At 38.1% G+C, this 19518-nt stretch overlaps 2 protein-coding genes across 2 annotated transcripts; both read right to left on the bottom strand.

Moving 5' to 3' along the window:
• Nucleotides 1-960: 960 nt before the first annotated feature.
• Nucleotides 961-1959, bottom strand: LOC142101518 (olfactory receptor 5V1-like). Its single transcript, XM_075185974.1, has one exon. The coding sequence runs from the start codon at nt 1957-1959 to the stop codon at nt 961-963; it is 999 nt and encodes a 332-aa protein (XP_075042075.1).
• An 8-nt stretch (nt 1960-1967) lies between these two features.
• On the bottom strand, nt 1968-18676 carry LOC142101517 (olfactory receptor 5G9-like). The gene is made up of 4 exons (XM_075185973.1): nt 18641-18676; nt 14387-15348; nt 5002-5124; nt 1968-2031 (listed from the first exon to the last, which is right to left on the bottom strand). The coding sequence occupies exons 1-4, from the start codon at nt 18674-18676 to the stop codon at nt 1968-1970; spliced, it is 1185 nt and encodes a 394-aa protein (XP_075042074.1).
• Nucleotides 18677-19518: the final 842 nt, after the last annotated feature.

The raw sequence follows: 19518 nt of genomic DNA, 5'->3' as shown, positions 1-19518 counted from the left end.
CGGGGCATACTCAATGTGATTCCAGGGCAACCTTGACGCCTCATACTGCCACTGCATCCCAGCTAGTGACAGGCAGCCAGGGCGCATGCTGTAATTAAATTAACAGGCAAAGGTCATTGGATGGACAGTGGTATGAATGAATGGAAGTAGAGATTTTGGAAAGTAAATAGATGAAGTTTTCCTGCACCTGTACTACAAAAATTGAAAGATTAGGCACACAATATATTGCCAGAGCATTCATCAGTAGCCAAGGGTACGGCTTTCTTACCTTGTTTTCCTTATATCATCACCATCTGCTATTTATATAGCGTCATTAAATATGCAGTGCTATACAGAGAACTCACTCACATCAGTCCCTGCACCATTGGAACCTACAGTCCAAATTCCCTACAATAGACACACACAGACCAAGAGACTAAGGTCAATTTAATAGAAGTCTAATATGCTCTGTATCATAATGCTGCCCTTCTGAATTAAACTAGGGGGCTCATAAATATTTATGGTGTATGGTGGGTGGAACAATAGTTGCATGTAAGTCAGATGTGCAATGTATGAATGGTCCAAAGACAGTAAGGGTTAAAAGCTAGATATTATTAACAATAATAATCACACAATACAATTTCAAAAACTACTGTGCCTAACTAACTATGTGTCATTGCAAATGAATTCCTCAGGGGAGAGCCTTACTGGATTTGATCCATTCATACATTGCATAGAACTATGATATAACTATTGTGAACATACCATAGGTGTGGCACTAGGTTGTCATCTCTTATACAGAAAATTGCACGTCATTGCCAGCTCTATTGTCTGCCACATTGCAAATTCCTCATTTACAATTTTTTAGTTAAATTTTTATTCTTTCCCTATTTCCACCTAATCTTTTTTCCATGATAATATTGACTTGTCTGCACCATAGACTCATATCCATGCCCAACTTTTGTTACACCTATAGATTCATTAGTGCACATTGAAATAATGTATCTTACTTTGAGCGCAATGTGAACACTTTAGTACTTTACTTCTATCTCGCAGAAAATGCAATTTCTGCAGCAAAGCTGCTTTTACATCTTTATTTTTTAGGCTATAAACAAGAGGATTCAAAATGGGGACGGCAGCTGAGTTAAACAGAGACAGCAATTTATTGTACTCAAGACTATCAACTGATATCGGCCTTAGGTATTGATAGATTAGCGTTGTATAGAGAAGGATGACAACTGTGAGGTGTGAGGAACATGTGTAGAATGCCTTACGTCTGCCACTGCTCGAACGGATTCTTAGTATGGCTGTGATAATAAATATGTAAGAAATAACAGTCAAGAAAAAAGGAGCAAGACCCAAAACGACGGCTCCTTCAATGATGAACAATGTCTCTAATACAGATGTATCACTGCAAGAGAGTTTTATGATAGGTAGAAGATCACAAAAGAAATGATTGAGTAAATTAGATCTGTAACAGTGAAATCTTGTCACCAAGACAACATAAGGTATTATTTCTAAAAAACCAACCACCCAACAGACAGTGGCCAAAAGGGCACAAACTCTATGGTTCATGATCATAGTATATCTCAAAGGGTTACAGATGGCAACATATCGGTCATAGCTCATAGCTGTTAAGAACAAGAGTTCATCACTGATCAAAGATCCAACAAAATACATCTGTGCTATGCAACTTACGTATGAAATGTCTCTATTTCCAGTTAATGCTATAAGAAGGATGTTATGTAGAGTAACTGTGGTAAACAACATGTCAACGATGGACAAGTTGGCCAAGAAGAAGTACATGGGAGTGTGAAGATGATGATCCATGTAGACCAGTAAAAGAATGGTCATGTTACCACCAAGAGTGCTGAGATATATGAGCAGAACTAGAAGGAAGATTGGAGCTTGGAGCTCAGGGACATCTGTGATGCCTTTAATGACGAAATATATCAACATGGTCTGATTTGGTTTCTCCATCTTATGGCTTATGATAATGGTGGCTTATGGCTTGATTTGATTTTTCCTTTACTGGCTGTATCTGAAGAATCTCTGTTTAAATAAGAAACAATTTTTAAAAGTAAAAGTCATAGCTTTCAAATTATAATTCATATCAAGGTAGTATAGTACTTTTCTTTTAAACAAGATAAAAAAAGATTAATTTCACTACATCCGTTCTATCCAGTTCACAAAATGTTACTATGATCCTGACTACACGTCTATACAGAGTTTGAAATAACATTTAAAAAAAGTTAAATTATAAGTGTACTGGAGCATACAAGATAACAGAGGACATACTACACAACAATGCTGAGATCACCTTATAATCTTCTGGACACTGAGTAAGTTTAATGGGACAGGATATTGCTCATTAACATATGCACAAAAGGAAGAAGTATATATATGCCTCAATATCCTCTATTCTCCTGCCTATTCCACCCTTTTTCTGGAGCTTAATTTTCTAGCTCATTAAATTCTACTGCTGTATGTATTTAATTGTGATTGTCTTGACATACAGTATCACTCCGTGTTGTAGTATACTGTACTATGTGTCGAACATTATGTAAAGTATTAAGAAAAATGTGTTTAAACTGCAAGTTATAAAGATTCACAAAAGCTCATTATGCTATAGGCAATATTAACTCTTTTACTTTTACTGTTTAGGCTTTTTTTTTTGCTATTGCCTGAAGTTTGTTGTTCTCTGATGAACCTGGATTTGGACAACTACCGATGCAGGGAATTGATGCTTTCAAGCCTTATAATGTAATTGTTTACACAAGCAACAATCAAATCAGTTTCACAGTGATGCTTGCTCCCAGTAACACATTATCTATATGATCTTTCAAACATCTGGAGTGAGGACTCACACACAGTAAAGTTGCCCTGCATATGAAGGGGTAAAGAACCACTGGATTGATGGGCTTATAACAAGTTAATAAAATAAAGCTGTAGCATCTAAGCTTTAAGACTCACACTAATTATATACTGTCATGCACTAATTATGTACCAAAGTCTGAGCATGGAACATTTTCAAGGACAGAAAAGACACTTAAACTGCGTTCACATTGCCGGCTCGGCAATATCCCGTGTATATGAACCCGGGATATTGCCAGGTGACAGAAACTCCCACCCTGGTAAATTCCTGGGTCGACTGGGTCCATACTGAACCCGGATCTGCCCGGATCTCCCTGCAACATCACAAGAGGAGCTTTGATTGGCTCCTCTTGTGATGTTGATTTTTTTTTTGTTCTATAGTTTTTTGATGAGTTGAAAAACCCGGTTCTCACCATTCAGTTCTACCGGGGTCGGACCCAGGAATAACCCTTCAAAAGACCCAGGTTCAATTTCCAGGTAGATGTAGGGGACCCCGTTCACACTCAGCGACCCGGATGTTATTTTGATGATAGTGGCAACTATTTAAATATTTTCGTAAATCCATTATTCTTCTAATGCAAAGTATTTCAGCAATAGCCTTATATTATGAGTGTATCAAAACTGGTAGCTGATGTTAACTAGTCAAAAATATAGAGCAGTGTTTCTCCAACTGTAAACTGAGCCTCTCTGGTCTATATTTACGTGAGACCCAAAGGGAAGGAATAGGAAGGCAGAAAGAGCTGTATGGCAATAGGTACATTATATACACAGGCAGCTAAAATGAAATAAATAATTAGTTACAGCTATGTATAATATATTTATTATTACATATAGAAACCATGCTATCTTTAGATAAGTTTATGGCTGCAATATGTTAATTTGTTGGGAATCATCAAGATCATTTCACTTGTTGCAGACTTGTGTAGGTGTTGTAGGAAACACTATTGGTTCTTTTGGTAATGAATGTGAAAGCCTTGGTGGAAAAAAAAGTAAGAATTACTGATCTAAAGCATGAACTTGTCTATGAAAATGGTTTGAAAGCTAAGAGAAATGAAAGTATAACTCAGTAATGTGTATTAGTTATCAGGGGCAGGCTGGGCTGCATGGCAAGGGGGCATTAGTATGTTACCTTGGGCTGGTTCACTGGGCCACCTGCATTTTTTTTCATTAAAATAGGCTGCCCTGGGGTAAAATTTACCAGCCCTCCCCTGTTAGTTACTATACCTGTGATGACGACAATCTTTAACCTTTTTCATTCAAGGAATCTTCTTTTCTCTTCCTATCTGCTCCTCTCATCTGCATTTTATATTGTCTATATCTCTATAGAACAGAGCTTCTCTAAAAATAAATATGGAACAGATATCCCAGAGGACAATCGTTTACACCAGCCTCCTATTAATTTTAATTAATGCTCTTTACACCCTAGTGGGTGAAAATATTAACAAACATTGACATTTCAGATCATGAAACAAAGCACGGTAAATATGCAACTACAATAACAGAAGTATTTGACCACACCTGTTAATTATTGAATTGAGGTGTTTCAATCAGACCTGTTGCCAAAGGTGTATAAAATCAAGCACCTAGCCATGCATCTCCATTTGCAAACATTTGTGATACAAAATGGGTCATTCTGAATAGCTCAGGGACTTGAAACGCAGTACTGTGATAGGATGCCATCTTTGCAATAAGACGGTTTGTAAAATTTCATCCCAGCTGGATATTCCACAGTCAACTGTAAATGATATTACTAGAAAGTGGAAGCATTTAGGAACAGCAGCAACTCTGCCATGAAGACCACTAAAAATCGCAGAACAAGATCAACGACTGCTAAGGCGCATGGTGCGTAAAAGTCGCCAACGATCTGCTGATTCCATAGCTGGAGAGTTCTGAACACGCACAACCCCCCCCCCCCCCTCCCTCTCCCAGAACATAGAACCAAAAAGTTAACAAGTATGGAGTAACATCTCATATCACCAAAAAAAAAAAAAGCAGTTAACTGACAAAAATGTGGAGTGGGTTAACCAGAGTCATAACTAGGCATTTTAGTGCCCTGGGCAAGGGAGATTACAGGCCATCCTATGATGGGAATATGCCTAGCCCTTCACATATGTTAAACCATTCTCAAAACTTGCTCTGCTCTCTTACCTGTTCTTGCAGCTTTGATTACCTGGTGCTGCTTCTGTTGTCTTAAACTCAGTTGCTAATTTGCCAGTGTTAGGGTTTAGCTGGTTGTTTCCTGCATCTTTGCTTTTAATCAAGTCTGAGCTGCTGTGTAGGTGTGTCTCATTCTGAAGTACTGTTCTGTGCACCCTGGTTTTCAATTTGTTCTGAGCTGCAGTGCATGTGTGCCTCCATCTGATTAGCTGATTGGTGAACTGCACTATTTATAGACCTTTCCTGCCTACATAACTGGATATTGATAGCGGTGGACAGAGCAGTATACGCATGCTTCTTGATTCCTGTATCTTGTATAGCTTGTTTCTGACCCTGTATTAATTTGTATCCTGATTGCTAGATTGCATCATACAAATTCACTTGGTTCTGGCTCTGCTTATATTGGACTTCTGATACCTAGTTTGCATTATTCAAGTGTCTTACTTTTTGCCTCCTGGCTCCTGTCTACTGGTCTGCATCTACAAACTTTTCCCATATAGCTCAACTTAAAATCATGCACTGCAATAACTATTCTTTGCTCTCTTGTGAGACTTCGCAGTGATTACTGGACTTTGTGTAAATCTGCACCACCATTGCTTCAGACACACAATTTATTATGTTGCTTTGCATAAGACTGTATAACCCATTCTAGTATTACTTCAAGAAATATTGTTTATTTCAGTGTTTCACAAAAGAGGGGTTTTGGACAGATTATTGGACTCTGTGTTAATCTGCACCAGCATTGCTTCGAAGATATGGCTTATTATCTTGCCCCATTAAAATGTCAAGAGCTGCTGATTATTTCAGTGATGCAACAAAAGACTACAGGCTTTTGCATGATTCCTGCATTTCATTGTGACAATTACTCATCCCTGTATTACTTCAGGGTTTATGCTGTTCCTGTTTGCTCTTTATCCTGCAATAAGCTCCATAACATTTTTCAGTGCAGCACAACTTCATTATTAATTTGCACACCTAACAGTCAGATACTGAAATGTTGGTGCTTTGTTTAGAAAAGAGGTAGTTACTATTCACCTTCCAGAAAGCCGAGCAGTGAGTGAATAATCTAGGTCTCCAACCCCCACCCAACCAGTTGGACATTATATCAGTAGCATTTTTGGTTTAATACACAGGCCTTTTCCATTTAATCAGCACTGAAATTTAAATAATTCACCTTTGATAAATATGCCTAGTTTCCCTTATACAGTCCCGACATAAAGTTATTATTACAGGCCACATTTAATAATTAGGCCTCCTTCCCCTTAACCAGCCTTATATTAAATTAATAGTATTTACCCTCCTTTCTCCCCACCACCCTGACCTTAAATTAATAGCATTCACATTTAATATGTACACCTATTTCCCTCCACTCACCATTATTAAATTAATAACATTGCCATTTAATAAACATATTTCCCTTCACCAGCCTCAACAAATTATTCGCATTCACATTTAGTAAAAAGGCCTATTTCTCCACCTGTCCCCAAATCAAATTAATAACTTACAAATTAACCCAACATTTAATAAAGATTATTAACGTTAATAATATAGTAACACATTCAAAACGCCTTTTCAGTATGTCACTAATTTATTTTTTACTAGCAGAATACCCCGCGTTGCCCGGGATTTAAAGAATGTTTATTTACAAAAATCAATCTAAATATTAAACATACATGTAAATATCATGTTAAAATTGGACCAGTAGAAGGTGAAAAGTGAAAATGTCAAACTGTATTTCAACTGTATATGATGGAACGAACCGATAAACAATTACTTCAAAACAGCTTGATAAACTATATTTCTGGTTTCTTCATTTGGGGCAAATACATACAAATTTCTTGGTGATCTAACTCTTGAGCACACAACGTAAAATTGTGCATGAGAAAAGCAAGGTGATTCCAAGTTGACTCCAGCTACATGTAAAGATTGTCCTTGGGCCTTATTGATAGACATGGCAAAAGCTAAACGAACTGGAAATTGTAGACGCTTAAATTGAAATGGCATATCAGATGGAATGAGAGGTATGCGTGGAATGAAAGCATTGTCACCTTTTGCGCAGCCTGTCAAAATAGTTGCTTTAATGACATGAGAATTGAGCTTTTGGACTACTTATCTTGTACCGTTACAAAGTCTTGGAGGATTTAAATTTCTGAGAAGCATAATGGGTGATCCAATCTTCAGTACCAGGTTATGCGGTGGCATTCAGGGAGGTTGTAAAGAGTTTAAAAATTCAGTAGGATAGTGCACAGCCTTATTTTCTTCAACAACGGTATCTATTGATTTGTGTAATATGGCTTCTCCAGGCAACTCTTCTTGAATCTTTAAGTTGATGTTGTTTACACAATTATTTTAGTTACTGGATGAAGCGGCATTAAACCATTCCCAATATTTAACAAATGATCAGCAAACTGACCGTCCATTGTGTTGCCATGCAGAGAAACTCTCATATTTGTGGTTAGTCGCAAAGTGCGAACATGCCTCCAAAGATGTGATGATTTAAGGCATGCATTAATTTCATCCGCCATTGTTCCTTTTGGAATGACCGGCAATGTTTGTCGAAAATCTCTAGCCAATACAACAGTGACTCCACCCATTAGTAAATCATTGCCTCTTAAAAATTGAAGTGTTTGATTGAGGGCCTGTAAAGCATTTTTGTGTGACATGGTGCATTCATCCCATACAATGACCTGACATTCCTGCAGAATCTGAGTTTTTTCTGTTTGTTTAGTGATATTGCAGACGGGAGTTTCACTTCGGGCCAGATTAAGCGGTAACTTGAAAGCTGAATGTGCTGTTCTTCCACCAGGGAGCAAAGTTGCAGTAATTCCAGAAGAGGCCACAGCAATAGCTATCTTGGAATGTACTCGAATTTTAGCAAGTAACAACTTGATGAGAAACGTCTTACCTGTTCCTCCGGGTGCATCCATAAAAAATATATTTCCCCTTTTTTTTTGGAACTTCTTCCAAGACATTGTTCCAGACATTCCAGAGTTATGGTCGTTTTCGATGATTTTTAGGTGTTACCCCCCTCGCCACCCCCACCCTTAGGAGTGCTAGGGATGTCTTGCCCCCACAATATTTGTTGTCAGACTGTAAGTCATGTGTGTACCAGGTTTGGTGTAAATTGTTCCAGACATTCCAGAGTTATGGTCGTTTTCGATGATTTTTAGGTGTTACCCCCCTCGCCACCTCCACCCTTAGGAGTGCTAGGGGTGTCTTGCCCCCACAATATTTGTTGTCAGACTGTTAGTCATATGTGTACCAGGTTTGGTGTAAATTGTTCCAGACATTCCAGAGTTATGGTCGTTTTCGATGATTTTTTTAAGTGTTACCCCCCTTGCCACCCCCACCCCGTAATGAATTTCAATTTTACATTTTTTTAGTTGCCTACGTCATGTTTTAATACACTCGTATGAAAAATTTCATGATCTTCGCTTGAAAAATGTGGATTTGTATAGAAAGACAGACAGAAGGACAGAAGGACATATTTTCTCTTTTATATATTAGATAATGATATTTAATTACTGATGATGTTTTATAGTATTTATGTACCACAAAGAAAATCCCCCTTCTCTTCAACCTCAAGACCCCCTTGTTTTCTCCAGACCTCTCTCTCTTCCTGTTCTCTCTCTTCTCTCCAGACAACTCTCCCCCCTGTTCTATCCAGCCCCTCACCCTCCTGGTCTCTCCAACCCCTCACCCTCCTGGTCTCTCCAACCATCTCTCCCCTCCTGTTCTCTACAGCCCCTGCCCCCCTTGTTCTCTCCAGTCCCTGCAGTAATGTAATTGCCTCAAATTCTCTTCATTCTGCTTATCTGCTTCTTCTTGCAGTGTCTTCTTGCCAGCTCCTCTTGGCTCCTCTCCACTTATAGCATCCTGACATTATTTTTCCACATGAGTGATGCTGCAGGGAGCTGTACGCTCTTCCTCATTGTGCCAGCACTCTGTCGTTGGGCAAGTACAGGTCTGTCTATGACATGCACCACATTCATGTCAGAGGTGTCGAGTTGGGAGATATTTTGAGCCAAGTGAAGAGATGTATGTCAGTGCAAATTTGTTGTTGACCTTGTATGTTAGTAGAAGAATGTTATATTGAATTTGTTGAAAAATAGGCAACCAGTCTAGATACTGTCAGAGTGACTCAGCAGAGGAAGAACAATTTGGAAGGAAAATCAATCTAGCTGCTGCATGCAAAATATATTGTAGGGGTTTGAGCCTGATTTTGGGAAGACCAGTAAGGAAGGATTTGCAATAGGCAATGCAGGAGATGATGAGTGCATGAATTAAAGTTTTTGCAGTGTTTTATGTGAGATATGTGCATATTCTAGAAATATTTTTTGATATATTGTTACATATATGATTTAGATATGGAGTCGATGTGGGGAACAAAAGATAGTTGTGAATCATGGATTATACCTAGGCAGTGAGCTTGCGGAAGGGATTTATGGTCATGTTATCAACAGAAGTAGAAATGTCAGTCAGGAAGCTTCTGTTTTTTGGTAGGAATATTATTAATTCTGTTTTTGAAAGATTGAGTTTGAGTTGGCAAGAAGACATCCAAGATGAAATGGCAGAAAGACAGTCAATAACGCGGTACTTGCTGTGTTGCTAAACCTAAAGATTCTGATTGTCTGTCTGTTACTGACCCTGCTTGTCACTGGATTCTACTTGTCTGTCACCCGTCTCAACCCTTGACCTGTTCTGGACCATCCCTGATCGCTGCCTGCCTCAACCTTTTGGCTTGTCTACGGTTATTAATGCTAGTTACTATACCTGTGATGATAACAATCTGTAATTCATTTAATTCAATGAATCTTTGTCTACCTGCTCTTCTACCTTCTTATTCTTCTTCCACCTGCTCCCAAAATGTGCATTTTATATTTTGTTTACCTTCATAGAGAATAGAGCTTTTATAATAGTATAAATGTATACCAAATATTCCACAGGACAAGCCTTTATACCACTTATTAACTTTAATGAATAACATTTCAGACCGCAATGCAATTTTTTGAAACCTGTAATATCCTTGAAACAAACCACAAAAAGTCTGCTACTATAACAGTATGCATATCTTTAACTGCAAAATGAGTTCAATTAGTGTATAATATATCACAACAGACAGGGCCAGACTGGGTCTAAAAATTGGCACTGGCATTTAAAGCACACAGGCCCACCTCTATTGAGGGGTAGGAAACAAACTCTGCTAAGGGCGTGGCCACATTGTGTTTGGGGTATGGTCAATATGGGGCATTGAAACACTCAGTTAAATGGTTGTGTATCATACACAACCAGCCTTGAAGAAGTCACGTGATCATGACGAAACGCGTCGGCTAGAAACGCCCACTTCTGGAAATCGCAATGTGCGCTCCACGCTGGAATGCACGCCACAAACAGGAACATCTCTACCTGAAGCAGCCGGGTTACGGAGAGCTCTTCCTCCACGGCATTTGACTGAAAAGACATTAAAAGCAAAAAATCAGAGCTAATATTTCAGCAAAATTTTTGAACTTCTAATTTCAGAGTCTACCTGGCTACTAAACCAGAAAAACTTATTGACTTTTCCTACCACCACCGCTCAATCTTTTTATCAGTAATTAGATGCCACAGACTATTCCTAAGGATATATGGTTTTGGTTCCACCATTGCATTATTCTCATTGCTTATCACCACTGTGCAGTTTGTTTTACTATAAGATCCTATCATGATCCATCCGTTTTTATACTTAAAATTTATGTGTTACAAGATGTTTTTATCATTTGCTCAGCTATGTTATGCGTGATATTCACTGTTTTATTAAATGCATGTCTCATTTTACTTCTACATCATATTGTGACAATTTTTCTTCATCTAACTGTATCTCTATAGCATCATTTACACAAGTAAATACTACCCAGACTTTAGCGCTGATCTTACTCACTTCATCAATTAAGGAGTGGACTCTCCCTTGTTTCCTTGTTCTAGCAGCTTAGTCTGGTCAGCTGGACACATAAGTATACAGCAATCAAACATCCATAACTCAAATTTGCTGTGCGTACCCACCCTTCTTTGTCAGTCTAAATTCCCTGCCACATAGACATTAGGGTCCATTTTTGTCAGAAACCAATTAAATTACCTGTATGTTTTTGGATTGTGTGGAAGATAACCAGAGTACTCAGAGGAAACCTATGCAAACAAGAGGAGAGCATACAAGATCTACACACAAAGGGTCATGATAGGCATTGAACCCATGACCCTAGTAATGAGAGGCAGCTATATTCAGCACTGTGCCTATGAGCTGCAAACTGATTGAGGACCTGTCCATATTCAGGCCAACAGATCACAGTATTATAAAAGTTTTTCTGTTGATATTTCTTTTTCAGAAAGTATTCAGAGGCCTTTTATCTGAATTAAACTTGGCCATAGTCCCTTGGTCTTGAGCTGCAAAACTACATTAGACATGTACATGGTTGCCCATCCTACTCCTAGGGTAGAACATCCCCTGGGAACCTCTCCATTACCAGCATGCTGTTCCTCTGTCCTAGTTATGTGAATCCTTATGGCAGCTGTGTTCTAATGCACTTAATGATCTCTGGAATTACTCCTGTTAAAGATTCCAGCCTAGGACTGGAATCACAGGTATAATGGTGAGGATCCTAATTGAGGACCTACTCCAAAGTAATACACTGACAGGCTGTGATGAATTGGGAACTTAAAGTAGCGCTAGAAAAAATTCTGAAAGTGGCCTCATGTAGGTGGGGCCAACACAAATATAGGCCGGGTTAGCTAACCAGGCCTACATTTGTGGCCTAAATAAGTGTGGCCAATGCAACATGCAATGGTAGGAGTTCACATGCAAGAACACATTGCACTAATAGTAGGGCCAGGTTAAGACATTGTAGGCCCCTGGGCTAGTGGTACTATGAGGGCTCCATTTGTCAAGCAACTCCTCATAATGACACACTTATAATGTCCCCCCCTCCTCATAATGACACTCATTGTCCCCCTTCTCATAATGACACTGCACGGTGGCTTAGTGGTTAGCAGTTCTGCCTTACAGCACTGGGGTCATGAATTCAATTCCCGACCATGGCCTTATCTGTGTGGAGTTTGTATGTTCTCCACGTGTTTGCGTGGGTTTCCTCCAGGTGCTCCGGTTTCCTCCCACACTCCAAAAACATACTGGTAGGTTAATTGGCTGCTAACAAATTGACCCTAGTCTGTCTGTCTGTCTGTGTGTGTTAGTGAATTTAGACTGTAAGCCCCAATGGGGCAGGGACTGATGTGAGTGAGTTCTCTGTACAGCGCTATATAAATAAATGGTGATGATGATGACAAATGACACACACACACATGTCCTCTCACCCTGCCCCCAGGCCCAATGTTTCACCTCCACAGGCTCCACACCTCCTCTTCACCCTCTGATAGAAAAAAGAACTTCTCTAATTGCTGTCTGTTTTCTTGGTGTGGTCAGGTCATGTGAGATCATAGTCTCACGAGACCTCCTCGCTAAGCAGGCTGCTCACTGAGCCCGCACTGACAGCAGCCTGGTAGCTAACATTAGATTTGCTGTCAGCTGCCTAACAGGAGGGAATGGCCACATATAGTGACAGTCGGGGGAGGGGCTGCCTCACTCGGCCATCAGATCAGCACGTGGGACTGTTATTTGTAAATGGTATTTGAACATAGCTGTTTAAAAATATTAGTAAGGACAGTTTACAGAACCTGTATCAATATCAAATATAACAATCTCAAAAAAAGTCACCTGAATGATTTGAACACAACACAAAAGTGTATTTTAATGTTAATGTATTTTTAATATAATGTATACAACTTTACAGAGAACTAAAGAGTCTTTCCTAATTGAGTCTACACTATAGTTTTTGTGTCTTGTATTGAGATACCAAAACGTTTACCATCAGATTGTTATTTTTCAAATCCACTCAATGAGGCATATTCAATTGGCGTTAAAACTACTACCGTTATTACGGCCCTGAGCCGTGAGCTGAAATCCAGCGAGAAAACTACCGTGATAACGTTTTTCCGTGCACTCTTACCGCAATAACGGTAAAAGTGCACGGAGCGTGAGATTTTTGGGCGTTTCCGCCAACAATTGAATATGCCTCATATTGTTCTCATAGACTATAGTACAGTGAGATAAATACATTACAGTATTAAAGTACAATATTTACAGTTTAGAAAATGTCTATAATACATTGCAATGAATAATGAAAAATTTCAGACTTGAAAAATGCTGAAGCAGATTAGTGAAGTTCCTGATTTGGAATTGTCAGGCAGTTTCTTTACAAGACTCAAGATTGTGGAGCAAGATAGGAGAATTCTGACTGAGCACTTTCCTTCTTAAAATTTTGGAATGAGAGTTGACTGAAGGAAGTAGAATGAAGACTGCAGCATCAGGATTGAATGGGATTAGTGGGTTGCTCAGGGAGGGGCAGAGCTCATTCTTGATGTGTTTAAAAGTTAAATACAAGAGGTGGATCATACACCTAGAGGAAGATTTACTAACCTTTCTATTAGTAAAAATAAATAACAGGAAAAAACTAACTTCCATTTTCTACAAGTGCAGTGCAACTCAGCATCTGTCCTGATCCTTTACGGGAGTGAGTGTGGAAGGGTGAAAAAAATTATTGAGCTCTGCACCTAGGAGGCTAGCACTGGGCCCCCCCTGGTACCCATGGCTGGTGGGTAAAAGGAAAATACATAATAAACTAGCAATACCCCCTTATTAAAATTATTTAATAGAAGTGCCCTCTGTTTTAATAATAGCAAGCAGTTGTACCTCTTGTTGTAATAGTAGCAAGTAGTAGTTCCCACTCTTATAGTAGGAAGTAGTTGTGCCTTCTTAAAAAAAAATATAGCCCCTATAATAAAAAAATGAAGCTCCGTGAATAATACCTAAAATCTTCTTTCCTTCTTCTTCCACTGTACTCCAATTGGAATCTTAAAATTCTACAGGAAACAACCCTCTGAATGCACAGACCACTCGTGAGAAACATCAGACGCACAATGAGTTAAGCTCCAGTTTGCCCATCTGCTTAATAGCCGTTCTCTTATACCGCTTTGCCAAACACAGATAAACTATAATATGGCAGATCTGTTATTAAATAAACCTATATTTACATATAGTGGCCAACATATTCTTTCATGTAAGGATCAACCTCCTGTCTAGGTTGTGTTAACATGGTGTCTTTATGTTTAATATGGTTTATAATGTGGACAGTGAATTTCAAAGGAGGACTGTGCAAAAAAATTAAAGTTTCTCAAGAGATAGGGTCACCTAAAATGTCATTTAAATATATCACTTTTGTCACAAATGCAAAGGACCAGCGGATATTTTCAATTAAGATTATGTTACAGTTATTTTAAAGACCGACTTTACCTGTGGAGCTTAAAAAAACACAGCTTTTGCTGTACAGCTGATTTGACATCTTTATTTTTTAGGCTGTATATGATTGGATTTAAAATGGGAACAGCAACTGTGTTAAAAAGAGCAAACAACTTGTTGTATTCTAAGCTATCTGTTGTAACTGGTCTCATGTATTGTCCAATGAGAGTAGTGTAGAGAAGGAGGACGACTGTGAGGTGTGAAGAACATGTGTAGAAGGCTTTACGTCTGCCAATACTGGTACGAATCCTTAGTATGGTGACAATGATAAAAATGTAAGAAATAATAGTTAAAAAAAGAGGTCCAAGGGTCAAAATGACCATTCCTTCAGCAATGAACAAAATCTCCAAAACAGATGTATCACTGCAAGAAAGTTTTATGACAGCTAACAGGTCACAGAAGAAATGATTGACTATGTTAGAATTGTAACAAGGATATCCTGTGACTAAGACAGCATAAGGTATTATTTCCACAAAGCCGAGCAACCAGCAGACTGTGGCCAATAGTGCGGAAACTCTAAAATTCATGATCACCGTGTATCGCAAAGGGTTGCAGATGGCCACATATCGATCATAGCTCATAGCTGTTAGGAACAAGAGTTCATTGCTAAGAAAACTTCCAAAGAAAAAAATCTGTGCAATGCAGCTTTGATGTGAAATAGCTCTGTTTCCAGTAATACCTATGAGAAGAATGTTATGAAGAGTGACCGTGGAGGAACACATGTCAACGATGGATAAGTTCCCAAGGAAGAAGTACATTGGAGTGTGGAGACGGTGATCCAGGCAGACCAGTAGAAGAATGGTCATGTTACCACCAAGAGTAATGAGGTACATGAGCAGAACCAAAATAAAGATTGATACCTGAAGCTCTGGGACATCTGTGATCCCTTTAATGATAAAATATGCAACAATGGTTTGATTTTCTTTATCCATAAAATAAGATTTTTTGAAGAATGCCTGTGGGTTAAAAGAAATGGCTTAGTAATAAAGCTGTTTACCAAAGATACAGGACTTCAGAATAAGCATAAATGATTGTAATACTGGCAACATTTATTTTGATCAAATACTCTATTATACAAGATGAATGAGATACTAATATATTAAGGAAAATAAAAAAGCCAGATAGCATATAGGAGTCGTTAGGCATTATAACACCTCAGCTTCTGTGTGTATATTTGGATAAGCTATTGTAACTTATTCTTGGTCAGATCTAGACTCGCACCCAAGTTTGTGCAATTTCACAAGAATGGCGGGGTGATTGCAACAAACTAAATTAAGAATTGTTGTAATAATAAGCAACTGTTTGTCCCATTGCTTTATTAGTAGGTTGTCTGGACTGTTGTCTACTTCCTTCCACCAGTTAAATACAGTTTCTCTAACTCACTCTCTCTATAGGTTTCACTATTTTCAGCTATTACTATCAGCATGAAAAGACTAGCTCGATATACTGGCATATCTGAATCGAAATTTAACTTTAGTTATTAGATGCAAAATATCAAGAAGCGTTGCAATACTACAATGGAACAATGTGTTTATGGACACACTGAGCAGTTGTCTTTAGTTATGCACATAAGTGTTATGAAAAGATGCAATCAAAAGTCATAACATCATCCATAACAGTAATGGGGTAAATGGTCCACTGAATCTATAACTCCATTAAAGTACATAACAGAGCCATTCTGTACATACATACTCATTTTACTTACATATGGAATTTGTAGCATAATATGCATTCAGCTTTTCAGTAATAAATGATTATTCTTTTTGCTGGTGGGTGAATAATTGCAAAATCAACAAGTGTCATTTATGGAAGCCTTAAAAATGTAGGTTCGGGGTGCAAATACTGTGTTGTGTGGATCTCAATGTTCCTGCTAAGTACACTGTCTTTATTATGGTAAATCTGTCTGTCTGTCTGTCTGTCTGTCTATCTATCTCTTTACCATTCATTTATATTTTGCAGAGTGTTTATATATTAAACAGACAATAACCTCAACCACTAACATTATAATATATCATTGTGTGTAGCACAATGGAGTATATACTAGACATGTGTTACTCTTCTGTGCAGCCATCTCTTTGCCTGCTGTCTGTCAAACTTTCAGTCCTTTGTGATATGACCACACTCCAAAAATAGCCACATCCAAGCCACAATAATGTCACAAATATCCCTTACCATCTATGCATATAGCAGAATCATTGTACTCTGAAAGAATTATCACAGCACTATAAACTATAGAGCTCTGGGAGAGGATAACTAGATTAGAAGCCATGCACAGGAGTTGTTAAATACAAAACAAGTGCATTTAATATGTAATACTCAGGTATTTATACTGTGTACAAAACCCAATTGTACAGGAGGGACATTGCTTTGAAAATTAAAATTGAGAAAGCTAAACAATTTAAATTATTCACTGTATATTACAAGGGGTTACAGATGGATAAATAACAATCTTAGCGAGTAGCTCCTAGGAACTTAACATAACAACATAGAAACAGATAACTTCTGACATCTTCGGAGCAGAGACAGGCTGGGCTGGGGGGCATCTGACAACAGTCCTGTCCCATAGTGAACTACCTTGGGGTATAGTGGGCTACCTGCTTTTTTCCGTTTAAAATGTTCCTAATAGGCTGTTGAGCCAAGACTCTACTCCACCCTCCTCAGGCTCACATTTGTCCCTAGGAAAAAGCAACTTGTAATTCTCCAGTTCTTGTTGAACTATAAGTTTCAGCATGCTGTACCAGAGAAGTGAAAAAATAGGTAGATTTGTCACATTATGTGAGTGAATTTAGTCCTTCTTCATGGGGATGATACAGGTATAAATAATTGCAGATTTACAGCCAAATATTTTATTTCATACAGAGGGCTATTTCCTATACAATGTGCATGTGCAGAAACCCATCGCTAATAGACAGTGAAAGCTAGAGAATAAAATCACACACCAGCATTTCCTCTAACCCAAAAACATAGTAATAGGACATGTACTGTGTTTAGGCCAAATTCTATTCCCACTGGTACTATGTGCTATTCTATTTGCATTTAGTCAGGAATGAAGCTGAAACAGAGCTTTAACAAGGGATCATAGATACGGCAGTGATTGCAAAAACATTTTTTTTTATCAATTATCAAGAGGTACTGCAGAATGATGGCACAGTGAGTGAGTTTGATTCCAACGAGGGCCCTATCCATGTCCTCTAGTTTCCTCCCAGTCCAAAAAACATATTGGTAGGTAAACTGGCTTCTCACAAAAATAGGTGTGTGTAGGTGTAGGTGTAGGTGTGTGTGTGTGTGTAGGAATTTAGAGTGTAAGCTCCAATGGGGCAGGGACTGAACTAGAACATATTCTCTGTACAGCACTGAGTAATATCATTGGTGCTATATAAATAAATAATAATAATATTTGTGGAGTGAACGCTCAATAGAGCATAGACAGAAATATAACTGCAAGATGCTTCTATGCTTTCTTGAGCCGGAACGCAATTTGCTGAACTTTGAATTACACTCTACATTATCAGAATTAATATGTTACAAATATTGCAGGCTGAACATAATATCATAGATGAAAATATAAAATTTAAAAGTATACACAAATAAGTATTGATTCTTTTTTTAAGTATCAGTTAATCAATCTGTTTAAAAAAAAAAAAAACATTGTTTTTTCCTGCATTTTCAGTGTGGAATCTTTATTAGAAATAATAATGCTAATACTACTACTACTACTTATAATAATATTTGTAATAATATCCAGTAAATGAGTTGTTTTGCCCAATTGTTACCTACCAGCTGCTTTCCATCTGTGTGTTATCTCTCACTATGGAGAACAGAGCTTTTATAACCTTACAAATTAGGTATAGATCCACTGGAAGCTGAAACGGTCCCACAGGACCAGTTATTCTACCAGATGTCTATTCATTTTAATTAGTGATTGCTGTTCCCCTAATTAATAGAAACTTTAGCAATTGTTGAGACTTCAGGTAACAAGTTATATGTTGAGATTAGGGGGTCTCATTTAAAGTTAGATGAAAAGATACACCCTTTGCACGCATGGTAAAATGTGTCTGTACACTTGATGTTTTACACCCATTTTAGGAGATGCACATATCTCAAGATATATGCTACCTAAAATCAAGAGTAAAGAAGGGACAGGAGCAAATGTATGGCAGCCTAAGCGAGTTCCAACCAAAGCTTGGGGATAAGTATGGTGTCTCACTGGTAAAGTGTTAACCTAAAGCAACAATGAGCTATTCTCACCATAACAGGGAAATCTACAGCACAGGACCCTGTCATAACTTGAACACGGGGGTGTCAGTCTATTCATTGTAGGGCAATGACAGGGGTCCCCAGAGTGGTCGATATTGACCCCCCCCCCCCCCCCAGTTCAATAAGACAATCCAAAGTGTTGATCGGGAATTGATTAAACTTTTGAGGTCGAAAGTTGACTATTGTCTCAGAATTGAAAATGCCTGCTGTGACTCCATTTTACATCTGGAAGTGTACTTGTGGACAAGTTATGTATCCTACTTGCAGTAAATTTCATTCTGAGATCTTAACAGTCAAAATAAGTGGTATTAAAACTAAAACTGCTTTCTGCTCTTTAAATATTGCATTTTCTTATCTAATTGTGTTTACAATCATTTCAGTGTTGCATTGAATTGGTGTTCTTCGGAAGGTGGGATAGGGATGGCCTAGCACTTTAAGGTGTTTAATATTACCAATATTATATGAAGTTTTAATGTTTATTATTTATTTTTTTTGCCCCTGGGTCAATGAAGGTTAAAGTAATCCATGAGGGAGGTTTGGATTCCAAAAAGTCTGTAGGCCCCTGAACAATAGCCTTTATGAGGAGGGAAAACAATTCTTCACATTGAAGCATGGTTCGGTATAATTGAAAACAGAATACTGGATGATTCTGTGCTCTCTTTTAATAATGTGAAACATTAAATTAAGCATTCAAAATTACAGGGACAGGAAAGATATTTTTCACTGTGAGGCTAAACTGTCAACTGTTACATTGCTGCTTTCATGCAAATACACTAAGTAGTGTTATAAAGTCTGCCCTACCCACAACAATAAAGTAGAATGTGTATCAATGCACAGTCCTAATATTTGTAAAAAAAATAATAATGATA

This window comes from Mixophyes fleayi, chromosome 9 (genome assembly GCF_038048845.1).
Source record: "Mixophyes fleayi isolate aMixFle1 chromosome 9, aMixFle1.hap1, whole genome shotgun sequence".
In the NCBI taxonomy this organism is placed as follows: Eukaryota; Metazoa; Chordata; class Amphibia; order Anura; family Limnodynastidae; genus Mixophyes; species Mixophyes fleayi.
The sequence above is the reverse complement of the archived record's forward strand: the minus strand, read 5'-3'. Positions and strand labels throughout refer to the sequence as shown.

What these genes read in the sequence shown, in the direction of transcription:
- LOC142101518 (XM_075185974.1), bottom strand. Translation starts at nt 1,959, where the DNA reads ATGGAGAAACCAAATCAGACCATGTTGATATATTTCGTCATTAAAGGC.
- LOC142101517 (XM_075185973.1), bottom strand. Translation starts at nt 18,676, where the DNA reads ATGACAGGGTCCTGTGCTGTAGATTTCCCTGTTATG. An exon ending in CTGTAGATTTCCCTGTTATG is followed by an intron (nt 15,349 to 18,640) that starts GTGAGAATAGCT and finishes TTTAACCCACAG; the next exon opens with GCATTCTTCAAAAAATCTTA. An exon ending in AATCAAAGCTGCAAGAACAG is followed by an intron (nt 2,032 to 5,001) that starts GTAAGAGAGCAG and finishes TTATTTAAACAG; the next exon opens with AGATTCTTCAGATACAGCCA.